The 18,625-nt window shown below is 39.5% G+C and overlaps 1 protein-coding gene across 1 annotated transcript; it reads right to left on the bottom strand.

Moving 5' to 3' along the window:
- Positions 1 to 16,347: 16,347 nt before the first annotated feature.
- LOC120924892 (taste receptor type 2 member 40-like) lies at positions 16,348 to 17,818 on the bottom strand. Its single transcript, XM_040335870.1, has one exon. It carries the CDS (start codon positions 17,714 to 17,716, stop codon positions 16,754 to 16,756), a length of 963 nt encoding a protein of 320 aa, XP_040191804.1. The 5' UTR covers positions 17,717 to 17,818; the 3' UTR covers positions 16,348 to 16,753.
- Between the last annotated feature and the right edge of the window lie 807 nt (positions 17,819 to 18,625).

Genomic DNA, 18,625 nt, shown 5'->3' with positions numbered 1-18,625 from the left:
GTATATAAATAGTATAAACAAATTATGTATTAGATACAATCAGTGCAATCTACACTGTTAGTAGTTTGTGAAAAATAAATTCAAAACGTTATTGTGACTATACACTAGTGCTTAATACTCAATTGCAGCTGTACACTCCTTAATGATTCAACCACACTAAAATAAAAATAAAAATAACCAATATAGTGCAGCGCTACTGTACAATATTTTCCTCTTAATAATCCCCTGATTGTGTAATAATAGTTAAGTCCTTTAGAGGTAAACAAAAATCCAATTTCCTGTAGGCAGCAGTATAACTAGAAGCTTATGCCAGTGATGGCAAACTTTGGCACCCCAGATGTTTTGGAACATCATTTCCCATGATGCTCATGCACTTTGCAGTGTGTTGTAATATTAATATATAGGTGTAGATATATATATTATTATTGTGTTATAAGTCCAAAGTTGATCAGGCCAGATTTCAAACCTGTAATTCAAAGAGACAGGACGAAGTCTAGTTTACACATCAGACCTGTAATTACATGTTACACATCAAAAGAGGTTTGTCTATTGTCAAATAGGCAGAGACAGGATGGAGTCGTTTTTACACATCAAACCAATCAAACAAACAAACAATTACTCAGGTCACATGCAATCTAAGTACTTATTAGAAGGGGCTTATTAGTATGCGAGGATGCATACTAATTAGTGACTCCGGGTACCTGCCACTCTGAATGACAGGATGTTAGATCAAAGACGACCAATCAAATTGCTCAGCTATTCAGTGAATGGGAGATATAATCTGGGAGTTCTGGTTGTCACAGAGAGAATATTTTTCCCGGTATTCTCTCTGATATGAACATGGCACAAGTCTAGGAAAAGATGGAATTCTGAATTACTCTGTTGGATTTGTTTGTATCATCTATGGACTTTGGACTTTGTATGTTATTGGAAGTTAATTAAATTTGCGTTCTCTGGAGAGCCTGTGTGTTGCTGCGAAACAACTTAATTTAAAGTCATCATACTAACATCTAAACATCAATTATCTAGCCGGAGGACTATACATCTATATCACTACACAGTGTAGCTGAGTTTCATGGAAAATGTAGTTCCAAAACATCTGGGGTGCCAAGGTTCGCCATCACTGGCTTATGCCTTGTACACACGATTGAAATTTCCATCGGGATAACCTCCGACTGATTTTTCCGACAGAATTCCGTTCAAGCTGTCTTGCATACACACTATCACACCAAATTCCGACCGCCAAGAACGTGGGGACGTACAACACTATGACGAGCCAAGAAAAGTGAAGTTCAATGCTTCCGACTTAATTCTGAGCATGCATGTTTTTTTTCTCCATCTGAGTTTCATACAGACGAACGGAATTTCCGATATAATTTTTTTCCGTCGGAAAAAAAGAGAACATGTCCTCCTTCTAAATCCGTCGGAATATCCAAAGGAAAAACTCTGATGGGGCACACACACGGGCGGAATATTCGATGAAAAAATACCGTTTGACTTTTTTTATCGGAAATTCCGACCGTGTGTACAAGGCATCAGAAATACTAAATTCCTATGTCCCTCAAGGGAAGCTAAAGAAAAGGGCTGTGTTGATGCTATTGACAGACTAAGTTCTATATATAATTTTAATTTTGCCCATAGTTCCACTTTAACACAAACTGTTTATACTGTTTAAATAACCAATATAGAGCAGCACTACTGTACAATATTTTCCTCTTAATAATCCCCTGGTTGTGTAATAATAGTCAAGTCGTTTAGATGTAAACCAAAATTCATATGATAGAAAATAAATCAATACATACTGTATATGTCTTAATCCACCATTGTGCTCTTCAATCCATAATCCTCTTGCTAAATTAGAGTGCACACCAACACCAGGTGAAAAACCCGCTCACCTCACAGCCGAATCAACAGGCTTCTCTTTACAACTCTATTGATTCCCCTGAACTGCTCACCTTTCTTCCCTCCTGGGATTTGGCACTTCTCTATATCAATCTTTCTTAGACAAACCACATGTAACAAAAAGGCAACTGTATAGTGCTTTACATTTCAATTTTTTTTTTTAAAACTTGTAGATCTTGGTCAATGAAAAGCTGACCAGCATCCTCAAAGACAAACAAATCAGATTTGAGAAAGTGTGGACCCCATGAATTAAATACTTCAAGTCCTATATTTCTGGGGAGTGTTTGGGGCAGGGACTTGGATCGATGGAACCGCTTCTTGTTTCGTTTCTTTCTTCCTCTTTTTTTCTGTATTCTTAATTTCTCCCTTCTTATGCTTTGCTATTATATTGATATGTGAATGCAAATGGAGAGTTCTTTGGGCCTCTCACATTTTAAGGTCAATATGGGAGCAAAGTATTGGGTTTTGGGGTGCTAGATTAACTCTGGCTATTAGTGCTGCCATATTTTTTCATGATACTGAGTTAACATTTGAATATATGTTGCAGTATGGATTTTTTGAAGTAATGTCTTCAACCAGGGGTGGACTGACAATTCAGGAACTAAAATGTCCCTAAAATGTCCCTTACCGACATACTTTTGGTTTAAAAATCCTAAGCTGCCCCGCCTCTCTGAAAAGATGCGAAGCGGTCTCATGTTTTAAAAAAAATTCTACATTTTATATACTATATCAGTGATTTCTACATCATTATATACAACACCTTTAAAGTCCCGAGGCTTGTGACCTCTAGTCCTTAATTATTCTTTTTACAGGTGAAGCAGCGTTGGTGGACACAGGCTGCATTGTTAGGCACAGGCTGCATTGGTGGACACAGGCAAGCTGCCTTGGTTGACACAGGCTGCATTGTTGGGCACAGGATGCAATGGTGGACACGGGCAGGCTGCATTGGTGGACACGGGCAGGCTGCATTGGTGGACACAGGCAGCCTGCATTAGTGGACATGGGAAGGCTGCATTGGTGGACACGGGCAGGCTGCATTGGTGGATACGGGGAAGCTGCATTGGAAGCTGCATTGGTGGACACAGGCTGCATTGGTGGACACAGGCTGCATTGTTAGTCACAGACCGCAATGGTGGACACGGGTAAACTGCATTGGCAGACACATGTAAGCCTCATTGGTGGACATGGGAAGGCTGCATTGGTGGACACGGGCAAGCTGCATTGGTGGACACAGGCAGGCTGCATTGGTGGACACGGGTAGGCTACATTGATGGACACAGGCAGGCTGCTTTGGTGGACATGGGCAGGCTGTATTGATGGGCAGGCTGCATTGATGAACACAGGTGAAGCAGCATTGTTGGGCACAGGTCAGGCTGAACTAATGGGCACAGATAAAGATGTTGTTAATATTTATTTGTATAACTTAATTCTGCATAAAACATTAAAGTGTCATTTAATGAGATAATTTATGGGGGCATGTTTAGGGGCAGGTTGGGGGTTGGGTGGGGCAACTGGTGGCGAGTAACCCTTGAGGCCTGGCTAGTAGCTCAGGACTTGAAATTTTGAGCCCTGCTCTAAGGGTTCATTGCAATCTGCTGTTTTTATCTAATAATAGTTATTCTGGTTAAGCCAATTGATACTGTTTCTATATCTTCTAACTGCCAATTGCTGTATGTAGATTGTGTTCTTCTGTGTATTGCTTGGATCACTAAAAAGCAAAGCTAATACAACCATACTTATAGGAATTAAGATTAATTGTCCTTACTTGTGCTGGTTACTGTTGGTAACCATTTGATGCACACTGTTTATGTTTGCCTAAACCATGACTGAACCTAGAGTGTCAGAAGTGTCAAGGGGCTTGCAAGGGGAGGGCAACTCAGGGGGACAAGCATAATTCAGAGGCCCCTCCGGGGGTAGCGATACATGATTGATCAGTTTATTTTCATGCAGTACTGCGCGGCACTGATCAAGTGTTATAATATATTTCTGTATATGTGGGAATGCATATAGTGTTAGCAGTGGTACAGAATAGGTATATTTACGAGGAGAATAATTGGTAGATCATTGCACATGAGTTTTTTTTATTTACTATTCCCATATGCATACTGTGTCTAATGGTAAATGCATCCTTGTTTGTAACTGTAATATTGAACTCAAAATTGGGCTGAAAGAAAACCTTTTTCTTGGTACTAGCATTTTTCCAGTTACCCTCTTGTATATAGCCTTGTAGCAGCTTCCCATGCTGTTCATAAATAAAAAATATAAAACAAAGGGCAACAATTTGTTATCCTTAACCTCCCTGGCGGTATGATTCTGTCAGAAAAAACATGCTAAAAGCGGTACCATTATTTGCAAGGAAATTTGGCGTTTTATATTGTAGGTCTGTAATTTTTAGAAATAACTCACTTAAATCTGACCAAACAAGATTCTAATAGGCATCCCAGGTATGACATTTTTTTAAAAACAAAATTATAAATTATAATATAATAAATAATTATTAATAATTATAACAAATAATAATATAATTATAATAAAAATTATTCAATAATGTAATCAAATCAAAATCACTGAAATTTGCTCAGTTGCAGAATTGTCGCTGTCATTATTTTTTTTTTTTATGACGAATTTCCCCACAAATCGCTATCGCACAATTCTGCAAGTGATTATAATTTATTATCGCTGTTTTTTAGCTGATCTAAAACTATTTTTGACATAAAGGGACACTTTTGGTTGCTATGGACAATCTACAGTTTGCAGGGAGAAAGAAACGTTTTTATTATATAAAATGACATGCATGACACAGGACAGACCACTAGGGACAAGGGGGGTGTGTTTTTTTTACATACAGTACTGTAATCTATAAGATTACAGTATACTGTATGTAAGGTGTTTGTTTACTTTTTTGAATTTGGCGCGGTTCTCCGTCCCCGTGCGTCGTAACGTCGCAGGGAACGGAGATCGGCGTCACACGGAGGCACTGTGTGAATCGAGCGAGGTTCCACTCGCTCACACAGCGCGGTGGCATCGCTGGATCCAGGGACAAGGTAAGTAACTTGTGCCTGTGGATCTAGCGAGGCAAGCCCGAGTCTGACTCGGGGTTTCCGCTCGCAGCAGGAAAATCTAACCCCGAGTCAGACTCGGGAAGACCGCCAGGCAGGTTAAAGGGTCACTAAAGGATTTTTTTTTTTTTAGCTAAATAGCTTCCTTTACCTTACTGCAGTCCTGGTTTCATGTCCTCATTGTTCGTTTTTTCTCTGATGTTGCTGTAATTCTGCTCTGTTCTGGACACTTCCTGGTTGTCTGTTTCCTGATGACCACAGTACTGGGAGATTCTAGTTTTGTTTTCCAAACCCTCACTTCTCTATGGCTCTATACAGTACAGAGGCAGGATAACATGCAAAAACGAAACTGAAACTACAGGTACATTATATGATTGATTTTTATCTATTTTTAATCGTTTTTAAAAGGAATCAGTTAACTATTATTAGCTGGATTCAGGTACACGTGCCTAACGTTAGGCAGGCGTAGCGTATCTCATATACGCTACGCCGCCGTAAGTTAGAGAGGCAAGTGCTGTATTCACAAAGCACTTGCGTCCTAAGTTACGGCGGCGTAGCGTAAATGTGCCGGTGTAAGCGCGCCTAATTCAAATTGTGAGGAGGTGGGCGTGTTTTATGTAAATAAAGCATGACCCCACGTAAATTACGTTTTGAACGAACGCCGCATGCGCTGTCCGTGGATGTATCCCAGTGCGCATGCTCCAAATTACGCCGCAAAGACTTATTGGTTTCGACGTGAACGTAAATTACGCCCAGCCCCATTCACGGACGACTTACGCAAACGACGTAAAAAATTTAAAATTTGACGCGGTTCCGACGTCCATACTTAACATTAGCTGCGCCATCTTTTTGGTGGAATATCTTTAGGCCTGAAAATGCCTTACGTAAACGGCGTATCTTTACTGCGACGGGCCAGCGTACGTTCGTGAATAGGCATATCTCGCTGATTTACACATTCTAGGCATAAATCAGCGTACACGCCCCTAGCGGCCGGCGTAAATAGACAGCTAAGATACGACGGCGCCGGCGGTCGTATCTTAGCTAGATTTAAGTGTATCTCAATTTGAGAATACACTTACCTTTTTTTTTGCCGTATAAGACGCACTTTTTCTTCCCCAGAACTGGGGGGGGGAAGTTGGTGCGTCTTATACGGCAAATAGACACGTTTACCTGTCTGATCGGCGATCCGCGATCCGAACGGGAACAGAACGCCACCGCGGTCTTAGGAAAGACCGCAGCTTTGGCCTAGCTCCGGAGCCCGTCCTCCATCTTGGTACACCCGGCGGCGGTGCGCACTGACGTCATCACCCCTCTGCGCGCGGATCCTAACAGAGCGCGCATCGGAGGAACAGTGAGGTGTGTTGGACTGGCTATTAGGGGGCAGGGCAATGTAATGTTACTGGCTGTTACTGGGCAATGTTACTGGGCAATGTTACTGGGCAAATGTTACTGGGCAAATGTTACTGGGCTAATGTTACTGGGTTAATGTTACTGGGCTAATGTTACTGGCTAATGTTACTGGGCTAATGTTACTGGGCTAATGTTACTGGCTAATGTTACTGGGCTAATGTTACTGGGCTAATGTTACTGGGCTAATGTTACTGGCTAATGTTACTGGCTAATGTTACTGGGCTAATGTTACTGGCTAATGTTACTGGCTAATGTTACTGGGCTAATCTTGGGGTGGTGTGATGGTGATGACCAGTGGGGGGCAAATATTTTACTACAGTATTTGGTTCAGAATCTTATTTTTCTAGATTTTCCTCCTTTAAAATTGAGTGCGTCTTATATGCCGGAGCGTCTTATACGGCGAAAAATACGGTAAATATACGACGGCGCAGATTCAGAGTTACGACCGCGTATATACTGATACTCTGGTGTAACTCTACCTGAATCTTGCTATTAGTCTCTATACTCTGTAAACAGTCATTTGAGCAAAAAAAATTTTTTCCTTTACAACTCCTTTAACTGCTCTTCAAATGTTTTCTCCCCAGAAATCATAAAAGGGATACAGGCCAAGAAACAGAAACAATTAAAAAGCACAAAATTCCCAAATTTCTGCTTAAATAGCACTGTAAATTCCAGATTAGCCTTATTATAATTGTTTGTCTGCCCCCTTTAGTTCATTACTTGGTAGTCAAGAACCACAGGTGATGCTGCTAAACCTGATATGTATATATATATATATATATATATATATATATATATATATATATATATATATATATATATATATAAACCTGTTATCTGCCTTTCTACAAGAACAAAAGTATTACAATGTTTCACTGAATATTGTCATTTCTAATATTCTAGCCTTTTTTTTTTAAATCCTGTTTGGTAGAAAGCAATAACTTTAATAATGCTGCCTTCAAGTAAAAAAAAAATGCAAAATTCCATTAACCCTTCCTGCCCAGACCAACTTACAGCTTTCGGTGCTCTCACACTTTGAATGCCAATTACTCAGTCATGCAACACTGTACCCAAACAAAATTGTTATCATTTTTTTCACACAAATAGAGCTTTCTTTTGGTGGTATTTAATCACCACTGGGTTTTTTATTTTTTGCAACATAAGTGAAAAAAAATTCTACAATTTTGCAAAAAATCATTTATGTTCACAAATTTGGGGCAAAATTTATACTGCTACATATCTTGAGAAAAGAAAAAAGGGGTTCCCCTGGGTGGACTTTTAAGGCACTGATAGTATTAATTCCAAATATACGGGATATTAATAAATAATTTTTATTCACAATTACACATATACATATTTATAAAAAAAAAAAAAATATTGAATTAAAATATACAGTTCCAATAATTGTCACCATATAGGTAAATACATGAAAACCCTCTTTACTTCATTTAGTGATAGATTAGGGGATTTCCAAGCCTTAGCGAGTATTTGTTTCGCGGCTGTAAGAAGTTGTATAGTTAATTTAAATTGTATGTGTGACAAATTGTCAGGTTTTAAATTTAATAATGCAGTTTTAGGATCTAAAGGAATTTTCTTTTCTGAGAGTGTGTTGATTATATGAAAAATTTCTGACCAAAATGACAGTGCTATTGGGCACGACCACCAAATGTGAAAGTATGTCCCTGGTGATGAACATCCCCTGAAAAAGTGTTCCGGGTAGTTTTGTACGTATTTCGCAATCCTGACTGGTACTAGATACCATCTAGTGATTACTTTGTAGTTTGTTGCTGACTTGGTGTTATTCCAGATTTGTTCCCATTCCGAAGCTTCTAGCTCTAGTTCTAGGTCCTTTTCCCATTTACACACATAAGGTAGTTTCCCAGAAGTGGAGCTGGTCAGTAACTGAGAGTATATCGTTAAAATTATTCCCCTAGCATGGGGATCATTTTTACAGAAATTTTCGAAGATAGATAAGCGTGACGGCGTAGGTGAAGAGTCTATTAATGGCTTGAAGAATTTTTATATTTGCAGATATCTAAATATTTCAGCTTGTGGAATGTCATAATTTTCACGGATTGTGGGAAAATACTTGAAAGATGAAGAGTCCGTTAGTTTATATAGACACGTACAATCTTTCATCACCCATTCTTTAAAGGTGTTGGGATAAATCCATGCTGGGTAGAACGCAGGGTTTTTATAAAACGAGAGAAGGGGGATTGCAGGAGATTTTTGACCTTCATTCTGTCCCATAGGGAGATAGAGTGCTTAGTGATAGGGTTGTGTATGTGTTTACGTGCTTTGGGAGAGATCCATAGAACTTTAGAAATTGAAATAGGATCACATTCTACCGCTTCAATTGATACCCAGAGAGGAGGTACACGTTTGGCGTGATATTTCACTAGGTTTGCTAATTGTGCTGCTCTATAGTAACTCATAAAATTGGGTAACCCCAATCCACCATTAACCTTAGAAAGATGTAGGATTTGAGGTTTTATTCTCAGTCTGGTGGATCCCCAAACGAAGGTAGATACTGTTTTTTGTACAACTCTTAAGTAGTATGTTGGAATTGGGATGGGGAGCACTCTGAAGAGGTATAGAGGAGTTTCGGTAATGTTGTCATGACAGAGGTAAATGGGCCCAGGAGTTTAGGAGATTTGATATCTGTTTTAGGAGATTGGGGTAGTTGGACGAAAATAACTCTGATGGTGTTACTGTAAGGCGTATTCCTAAATAAGGAATGTTTTTGTCTGACCAATTGAAGGGTAAACCAGATTTGGCTGCGCTTAGCTCAATATCAGAGAGTGAAATGTTTAACGCGAGACATTTTTGGGGATTGATAGCTAGACCTGAAAAAGAAGCAAATATGTTTAGAATTGACGTTAGGTTGGGTCCTGAAACTTGGGGAGACGCGAGAAAAAGGAGGATGTCATCGGCAAACATGCATAATTTATGTTTGTGGCCACCTACTTCTATCCCTAGAATCGTTGGGTCTGACCTGATCTTTTGTGCAAGTGGCTCTATAAGGAGGGCAAATACTAAAGGGGAAAGCGGGCATCCCTGTCTCGTGCCTCTATTAATGGAAAATGTGTCTGACTTGTATCCTGCATATTTTACATATGCTTTCGGGCTATTATACAGTTCCAGGATCCATTTCGTAAAATTGGGGCCGATGCCCCACTTTTGCAATGCATATCTCAGATATGACCAGGATACGGAGTCAAATGCCTGCTTTATGTCCAGGGAGAGAAAGCACGCTGGGATACCTCTTTTCTTAGCTATATGTGCCAATAAATTTGCCCTTCTTATATTGTCTCCTGCCTGCCGATTGGGCATGAAGCCTACCTGGTCCCGATTATTTCGTTTAGACGATTCGCCAAGATTTTACCTAGAAGTTTAACCAGCGTCCAATTTTCATGAGAATATTTTGCCCCCTGTTGTGGAAAATACAGCTTCAAATCATATTGGTACTTGAGGAGACTTTACTGAATCAGAAGCAAGGAAATCTTTAAGATATATAGACATTTGTAAATTACATTTTAGTGGATGAACCCATAAGGCTACATGTATAGCTATCTTTAATAGTGACCCTGTCACCACTGCACACATACTAGTAAAGTGGGCATTGAGCACTTAGTGAAGCTTTGTATCAATCCTAAAGTGGTTGTAAACAATCACCTTGTAAAACAACCCATTCAGTTTGAAATAGAAGTGAAAGGCAACACATTTGTGTATAGAATAATAAAAAAAAAAACATTGTAAATACCATCTTTTTTTTTTATATCAGTGATCTCACCCTTTATGCTCCATCTGTTCTCAGCTGGGGGGGGAGGAGAAGCAGCAGGACACTGAGCTTACCAGTAAATGGCTGTGCAGGGAGAACGTGCCAGGACAGGTCTGGTCATTGGAGGAGAGCAGGCAGAGTTTCCAGCATAGCTAGAGAACTGACCATGGTGTGTTCTCCTGCTTAGTTTGGTCCAGTGCAGCCAGTTTTTAATAGGAAAGCAGAGGGACTGTCAGGAACACCAGGGATTTCACACATATGGTACAGCAAGCACATACCAGGAATATATACAATGTTGGGGTAACAAATGCTTTAAATGTTCCAGTAATCATATTTGCCCTTCTTTGCCACTTCCAACACTTCCATGAGTGAGATTCAGGCTGGGTTCACACCTATGCGAATTGAATGCACGTTTCCCCTCATTCAGTTTGCATAGCAGGAGAATGTGACTGGCTCTCTATGGATCTGGTTCACATATCTTCACAGCGGGTCCGGTGCGGTGTGTCTGAAAAACAAGTGCCTTTTTTTGGCGTGTTTCAGGTATGATTTCAGCCCAAAATTCGGGCTGAAATCGGACCTGAACCGGTGAACCAGCACGTACCGGACCCCTGCTGTGCGCTGCATGCGGCGACAGTGTGAACCCGGCCTTACTCTCCTACACAGCCCTCAAAAGGCTCCTACATGTACATAGGAAACTTTTTGTGGGAATGTGCTTCCTTCTGCCTTGCTTAGTGCCAGTCCTGAATGACAAAAATGTAATGTAATGTGTCTGTAAGTGCCTATCTTAACTATATACTGTATGTTCAGGCTGGCATGTATAGTATGGTAAGAGGATCACTTTCAGTTAAATAATTCTTCACCCTTTCGTGACTATTTTCATTATGTGAAATGTAGATTGTTGTTACAGTATATGTCACTGTTGTGTCAAAGACAACTGAATTCCCAGTTAAGAATTGGGTACCCAGGCACAAAAAAATGCTCATTGTTAAATATCTGCAATTTTGACCCATTTGAAGAACTAAGCAGTGCATGGAAGAAGAAGATATATTTACTGCTAAAACTGTGATTAAAAAGAATTAGGTAGTAATTTTCTTAAAAACCTGCGTATCCATTTGTAACACTTTTACTTGTACCTGATAAAAGATACAAGCCAGATTAAGGCAGCATCCATTAGATATACTCACCTTCTGTGAATTTATGTGTTTGGTGATGATGATTGGATCACCACTTGCTATTTTCAAGTCCTTTATATGTCCTTTATATGTGCTTGTAGTCACTGTAATTAAGAGGCGTGGTAGTCATTTGGACTAATTATATACTTTATCTTAATCTAATTCCCATATCTCTTTTAATTGAAAGTTCAGCTAATTATAGATTCTGTGGGTGACCTTTTTTGTAGATTTTATAAGTGATACTTTTAAGCAACATCATTCCAGGGAAATATACCAGTTAACAAAAAATTTCTAAAAGTTATTGTATTAATTTAAAATCAATGCAGCCTACCAGCGCCCATCAAATGCAGCCTAACAAGCACCCATCAAATGCAGCTTCACCAGCACCCATCAATGCAGCCTCACCAGCGCCCATCAAATACAGCCTCACCAGTGCTTATCAAATACAGCCTCACCAGTGCATATCAATGCAGCCTACCAGCACCCATCAAATGCAGCCTCACCAGTGCCCATCAAATGCAGCCTTACCAGCGCCCATCAAATGCAGCCTCGCCAGCACCCATCAAATGCAGCCTACCAGTGCACATCAATGAATCTTTGCTTGCTTCCATTCATTCGGGAGTCAGGACACAGACACAGTCCTCTGCCAAGCACTGCACCTCTGACACTATGGGGTTGATTTACTAAAGACAAATCCACTTTGCACTACAAATGCACTGCAAGTGCACTTGGAAGTGCAATCTCTGTAGATCTGAGGGGAAGATCTGAAATGAGGGGAAGCACTGCTCTGCAAATAGTTGAGGGCCTATGCACATCTGCTTCTGACGTGATCAGAAATTTAAAGCAAGACAAACTAGGCTACACTAGTTCAGTGTTTGGAAGCCCTCTGAGTAGTTTACAGAAGAGTGCAGTGCTGTGCAGAGCTGACTTACTCTTTGAGCATACATATCAGCGAGAAGAGGAGAAGTTTTCAGTCTTTGTCACATGACTAGAATAGATTTGACCCCTCCATGGCTGGGCAATCAGAGGCATTTTATACATTAGCTGTTGGGCGCCCTCACCCAGCCAACAATAGTAAGAACAAGCACTAACCTCGTCAGGAGACTACTCACTTCTCTTGTCTCAAAGCATGATACCCCAACAGAGAGTGTACACCCCATGCTATGGCAAGTGTATCAGCAGCTGTTTCAAGAACAGAAAACTCCAGTGGAAAGAGTGGGAAAATTGTGGTGATTAGACAGAGATGAGAAGATACTGCATCAAAGGGAAGTAGCATTCCTTCAAGCTTCTTTCAAGCTCAACTGGGATCAGCTAGGACCCTTTGTTGTCCTTGAAGCTGATTCTTAGGGAAAGGACACAGGGCAGAGAGGTAATACCTTAATATAGTGCCAACTAGGACTTTCCAGTCAGTGTTTGCAACATCACTGACTCGCTAGTGAAATTATGGCCCCATATGTTGCTAGGACAAGAGAATCCATTTTCTCCCTCTGATTTGGTGGAGAAGCAGATGATGCGATTCCCGTAGAGAGGGTGTGCAAAGAGTGTCCAGCATTAAATCTGCCTTCAAGAGGACAAGCCATTCAGAGAAAAAGCTTGACAGAGTCAACTGGGTGATCTGGAAGATCTCCATGAGCAACTAGCAAAGATGAAGTGGCGACGTGGTAAGGAAGAAGAATGGTTCCTTGAGGATGTACAGTATCTCACAAAAGTGAGTACACCCCTTACATTTTTGTAAATATTTTATTATAGCTTTTCATATGACAACACTGAAGAAATTACACGTTGCTAGAATGTAAAGTACTGAGTGTATAGCTTGTATAACAGAGTAAATTTGCTGTCCCCTCAAAATAACTCAACACACAGCCATTAATGTCTAAACAGCTGTCAACAAAAGTGATTACATCCCTAAGTGAAAATGTCCAAATTGGGCCCAATTAGCCATTTTCCCTTCCCGATGTTATTTGACTTGTTATTGTTACAAAATCTCAGGTGTGAATGGGAAGCAGGTGTGGTAAATTTGGTGTTATCGTTTCCACTCTCATACTGGTCACTGGAAGTTCAACATGGCACCTCATGGCAAAGAACTTTCTGAGGATCTGAAAAAAAGAATTGTTGCTCTACGTAAAGATGGCCTAGGCTATAAGAGGTACAGTAGCACAGTAGCCAAGACCATACAGTGTTTTAAAAAGACAGGTTCCACTCAAAACAGGCCTCCATGAATGCCAACATGTACTGTGACATACTGAAGCAGAGCATGATCCCCACCCTTTGGAGACTGGGCCGCAGGGCAGTATTCCAACAACCACAAACACACCTCCAAGATGACCACTGCCTTGCTAAAGAAGCTGAGGGAAAAGATGATGGACTGGCCAAGCATGTCTCCAGACCTAAACCTTATTGAGCATTTGTGGGGCATCCTCAAACAGAAGGTGGAGGAGTGCAAGTTCTCTAACATCCACCAGCTCTGTGATGCCATCATGGAGGAGTGGAAGAGGACTCCAGTGGCAACCTGTGAAGCTCTGGTGAACTCTATGCCCAAGAGGGTTAAGGCATTGCTGTAAAATAATCGTGGCCACACAAAATATTGACACTTTGGGCCCAATTTGGACATTTCACTTAGGGGTGTACTCACTTTTGTTTCCAGCGGTTTAGACATTAATGGCTGTGTGTTGAGTTATTTTGAGGGGACAGTAAATTTACACTGTTATATAAGCTGTACACTCACTACTTTACATTGTAGCAAAGTGTAATTTCTTCAGTGTTGTCACATGAAATATATAATAAAATATTTACAAAAATTGGAGGGGTGTACTCACTTTTGTGAGGCACTGTATATTGATTACTCCACACTCAGAAAGAGAACTATCCCTGACTGATATGCCACACTTCAGATAGAGACATTGTCAAGAAACTGTAATCTGTCACCTCCTGTCCAAAGTTTACCAAAGTGACCAAGCTTTCCTTGCACCTGAAGCTGTGTGTACACAAGTCGCTTGTATACCTGTGGCAGTGGGGTGTGAAATGCCTAAGCCACTTATGATTGGCAGTCTACAGTGATAGCTTTCTGATGGGATAGCTCATTTGGGTTCAGCCTAGTAGTCAAACACATCTGACAAATTCCTACGTATGATAAATATAGCTATAATTATGTGGTAACTAAACAAAAAGTAAACTGCTTTTAATTAACATATTTATTATTGAATTTGGTGTTTTACTTGGAGTTATTTTTTTAGCACCATTGGTAAATTGGAAACATTCATGATCTTATGCTTCTAATGAAAACTTGGAAATGCAATATTTAATTTGGTCTCTAATCAAGTTAAGACTTTCCCTTACCTTATTATAATAACATATGTAAAATGAACATGACCTGTGGCATTATATTCTACATGACATCAAAAATAGATTGTCATTTATTCTAATGCAACATACTGTAAGGATACAGACATTTATCTAATCTCTGAAGATTATGAGATTGATTAAAGGAGTACATGCTGTTTACTTTGCAATGTACGTGTTAGTAAATGTTGTGTTCACTTTAAAGCAATATTGTGTGCCTGTCCCCAACAGATTCACATTATAAATAGGTCCAAATGTAAGTAACTTTAATACCTCGTGCACACGGCCGGATTTTCCGAGAAAAAAAGTCCAACTGGCTTTTTTTTCTAGGAAAGTCCGGCCCTGTGTAGCCTCCATCTGACTTTTTTTTCGGAAGTCCTACGGACCTTAGATAGAGAACACGCTCTCTTTCTTTCCGTCGGACTTCAGACAGACTCACGGCGGACATTTGCACGGTCAAAAGTCCAACCGTGTGTACAGGCATATCAATGACTGAACTGACGAATGATAAGCAGTCCCATATCCCCATAGCTATAGTTAAAAAATATCATAAAATTATTTGTTAGGGACTTTTAAGGTGCCAACTTAAACTGGCAACACTAAGGCCCGGATTCAGAAACGATTTATGGCGGCGTATCTCCAGATACGCCGCCGTAATTTAAAATGTGCACCGTCACATCTTTACGCCGATTCACAAAGAGAGATACGCCTGAAAACATGACTTCAGCCGTCCGACATAACTTGCCTACGCCGCCGTATCATGGGCGCATAGTTACGCTGGATGCATTCGGCGTTCCTATTAAAAATATGCAAATCTGTAAGATACGCTGATTCACGAACGTACTTGCGCCCGGCGTATCAATATACGTCGTTTACGTAAGGCGTATGACCGGCTTATAGTTACCCCTGCTATATGAGGCGCAGCCAATGTTAAGTATGGACGTCGGAACAGCGTCCAATTTTACGTGGTTTACGTTGTTTGCGTAATTCGTACATGAATGGGGCTGGGCGTAGTTTACGTTCACGTCGAAAGCATTGAGTATTTGCGACGTGATTCTGCACATGCGCACTGGGATACGTCCACGGACGGCGCATGCGCCGTTTGTTCGGCCCCTCATTTGCATGGGGTCACGGTTAATTTTCATAAAACACGCCCACTGCCAACCTACTTTGAATTACGCGGGCTTATGCCGGCCCATATACGCTACGCCGCCGTAACTTAGGACGCAAGTTGTTTCTGAATACGGTACCTGCCTTACGGCGGCGTAGTGTATATGGGATACGCTACGCCCGCCCAAACTTACGCGATTCTTTCTGAATCCGGGCCTAAATGTCCACCTATAGTGCCAGACATGTAAATGTGCTTTGAATTGATCGTTTTTTTTTTTTTAAACATGGTTCTTGCAAATTGAATGACGACATTGATAAAATGTTTTCTTTACACAGCTGTAGGCCACTGATCCTGTGACTTAGGGGGAAGTCTACTACATATATACAAAGCATGTGTAAATAAAAAAAAATCTATATTTTTTAGATAATTTACTTAAATTGAAGCGTATACAGTTTTATCAATATAGTAATATCTTTTTTTATTTTTTTTAATATTGCTTATATGTAGCTTACATGGACCAACCAACTGTTCTATTACATTTACTTTTTTACTTTTAAGGTAATGAAAAGTTTAAACAGTACAGTCCATTTATTTCTAAAGAATTTTACATAAAATAAGATGAACATCCCACTTATCATTATAAATGTGCTTGGTTTGGTGCTTAGACATATATAAACACTTTTTAAAATTCTATGGCTGCATTTTTCAACATGGAAAGATTTTAAAATATATAAATAAAGATTTGACTAAGCGTTAAGGTGAATTATTCCTAAGTTTAGTGGTTGTTGGATTGGGAGCTAGCAATATATAGATGTTGTTACATATTACAGTAATGATTGTGCCCACTTCTTGTTGATTTACTAAAGAAAAATGGATTGTTGGAAAGGAAAGTTGAACTGTATGAGAAAATGTTCCCCAAACACATGCCTCCCGGCATCTGAAATCCCGTAAAGGCTGGGGAGGCACCAGTGAAAAGGGATTAGCTGGGTTTAATGAACAATACCTTTGATGTATTTGATTTTCTTTTCTTTAAACCAGCTTTAGAGTGAAATAAACGAAGAGACACTTGCTTAAGTTTTGGGCTGCCAAAAATAAAAACAATTGACTGTCCTGGAGAATAACTATATATGACCATCAAACATGTACAGAATCCTGGACTATTGGGAGGGAAAGCATCTATAAACATTAAGATTTCTGATATATAAAAAGACAAGTACAAGAACAACAGGCAACTGATGGTCTTGGCTGCTCTAACCCGACCTTCTGCTCGAGCACTTAGTTCTCCATTAGCATTTCTGTCTGACTTGTGTTTATGAGTCACAAGTGACTTAATGATCAATCCATTGGCAACTCCAACCAATACTAATGGTAATGAACAGCTGATAAGGTTACTGGGTAGTAGATAAGCAATGTTCAGTTTAGGAACAGATATTTCCATGCTTGTCTCATTACTTGTTGATATATTTAAATCTTGAGGGTCTTGCAAGAAGTTCCAGGCTGCAGGGATTCCAGTAACCATTGCCACTAGGAATGAGGACATTAGCAGTTGTGGAACTAGCTTGGAAACTCCGATCTTGAGATGGATTAAAAAAGGATGAGAGAATATGACAATCTGCAAGTAATAATTCACTGAGAGGCACACTGTGAACCAGAAGCTACAATAAATAGGAAGGATGAGCATAACTGTAAATACTACATACACTTCATAAGAGAAGTAAAGAGTTGTTTCCATGAAGCTTATATAATCATTAACCAACATGATAAGCTGAAATATAATGTTAGATATACAGAGAGTAACAATGATAAGGTCAGATGGGCTGAGGTTCTTACTCATAGCTTTGTCTAGGAGGTTTACAGCAATGATGAGTGAGTTGGTAAACACTGTCATTACCGTACTCATAGCCAAGATAACCATGGAGGCCACAATAAACACAGGAAGCATTGAAGGTAGGTTGGTCACTGTCGGCTTCCAAATATAAATCTGTAAAGTAATATTCCGAGGAACCCCTACTGGCAGTGGTACATACCATTTATTGCAACAGATGAAAGCTGTGTGGGGAGAAATTAGGAAAATTGTGTTAAAATCGGATCAAATGGTTGTAACTGTAGATAATTTGGGGGCAACACAAATCCAGCTTTACTGATTTTAAAATCATACATAAAAAGCTAAAAGCTTGACTTCCTGAGCTTAGCTATGACCTACAAGTTTATGCTGTTCGTGTTCATGCATTTTTAATGCTGAATTTCTTATGTGCAATGTTTCTATAAATTAGCTAGTTGAGCACTGACTTTGTCACCCTTTACCAATATTAGTCAGTGCTCTATCAGTCCATCTGATAGTTTTTCCCTTAGATTTATTTACTATACACCATTGCAGTCACTGCATTATGTTAAACAATTTATTATATGCTTTGCGTTTGCAATCTTTAATACAAGACTGTACTTTTTGCCAAGCTAGACTCGTTTTTTTTTTTTTTTGATAATTTATCTGATTTTAAACTGATAAAATAAAAACATAATAACAATAAAAAGTATTTAATTGAAATAACTGTACATTTATATAATAAGAGGTGGCCAAAATTCCATATTAACCTTTATTCAAATTATTGTTTTTTTTCTGCAACAAAAAACGTTTAAATGAATGCATTTTAATAAGTTCCTAATCTCATAAAGTTATAGTAATTGCATGTCACAGTATCCTTTGTTTACTGAGTGAATGCATAATTAATCTAAACCTTTTTTTAATATTTTTTTTTATTCTGTATAATATGTTTCAGGTTTCTGTTTGCTGTTCTTATTATCCACTTTTTTATTGGTTGAATTTGTGAGTCCTTCCAGCATTAGGAATCGG

Source organism: Rana temporaria, chromosome 1 (assembly GCF_905171775.1).
Source record: "Rana temporaria chromosome 1, aRanTem1.1, whole genome shotgun sequence".
In the NCBI taxonomy this organism is placed as follows: Eukaryota; Metazoa; Chordata; class Amphibia; order Anura; family Ranidae; genus Rana; species Rana temporaria.
The sequence above is the reverse complement of the archived record's forward strand: the minus strand, read 5'-3'. Positions and strand labels throughout refer to the sequence as shown.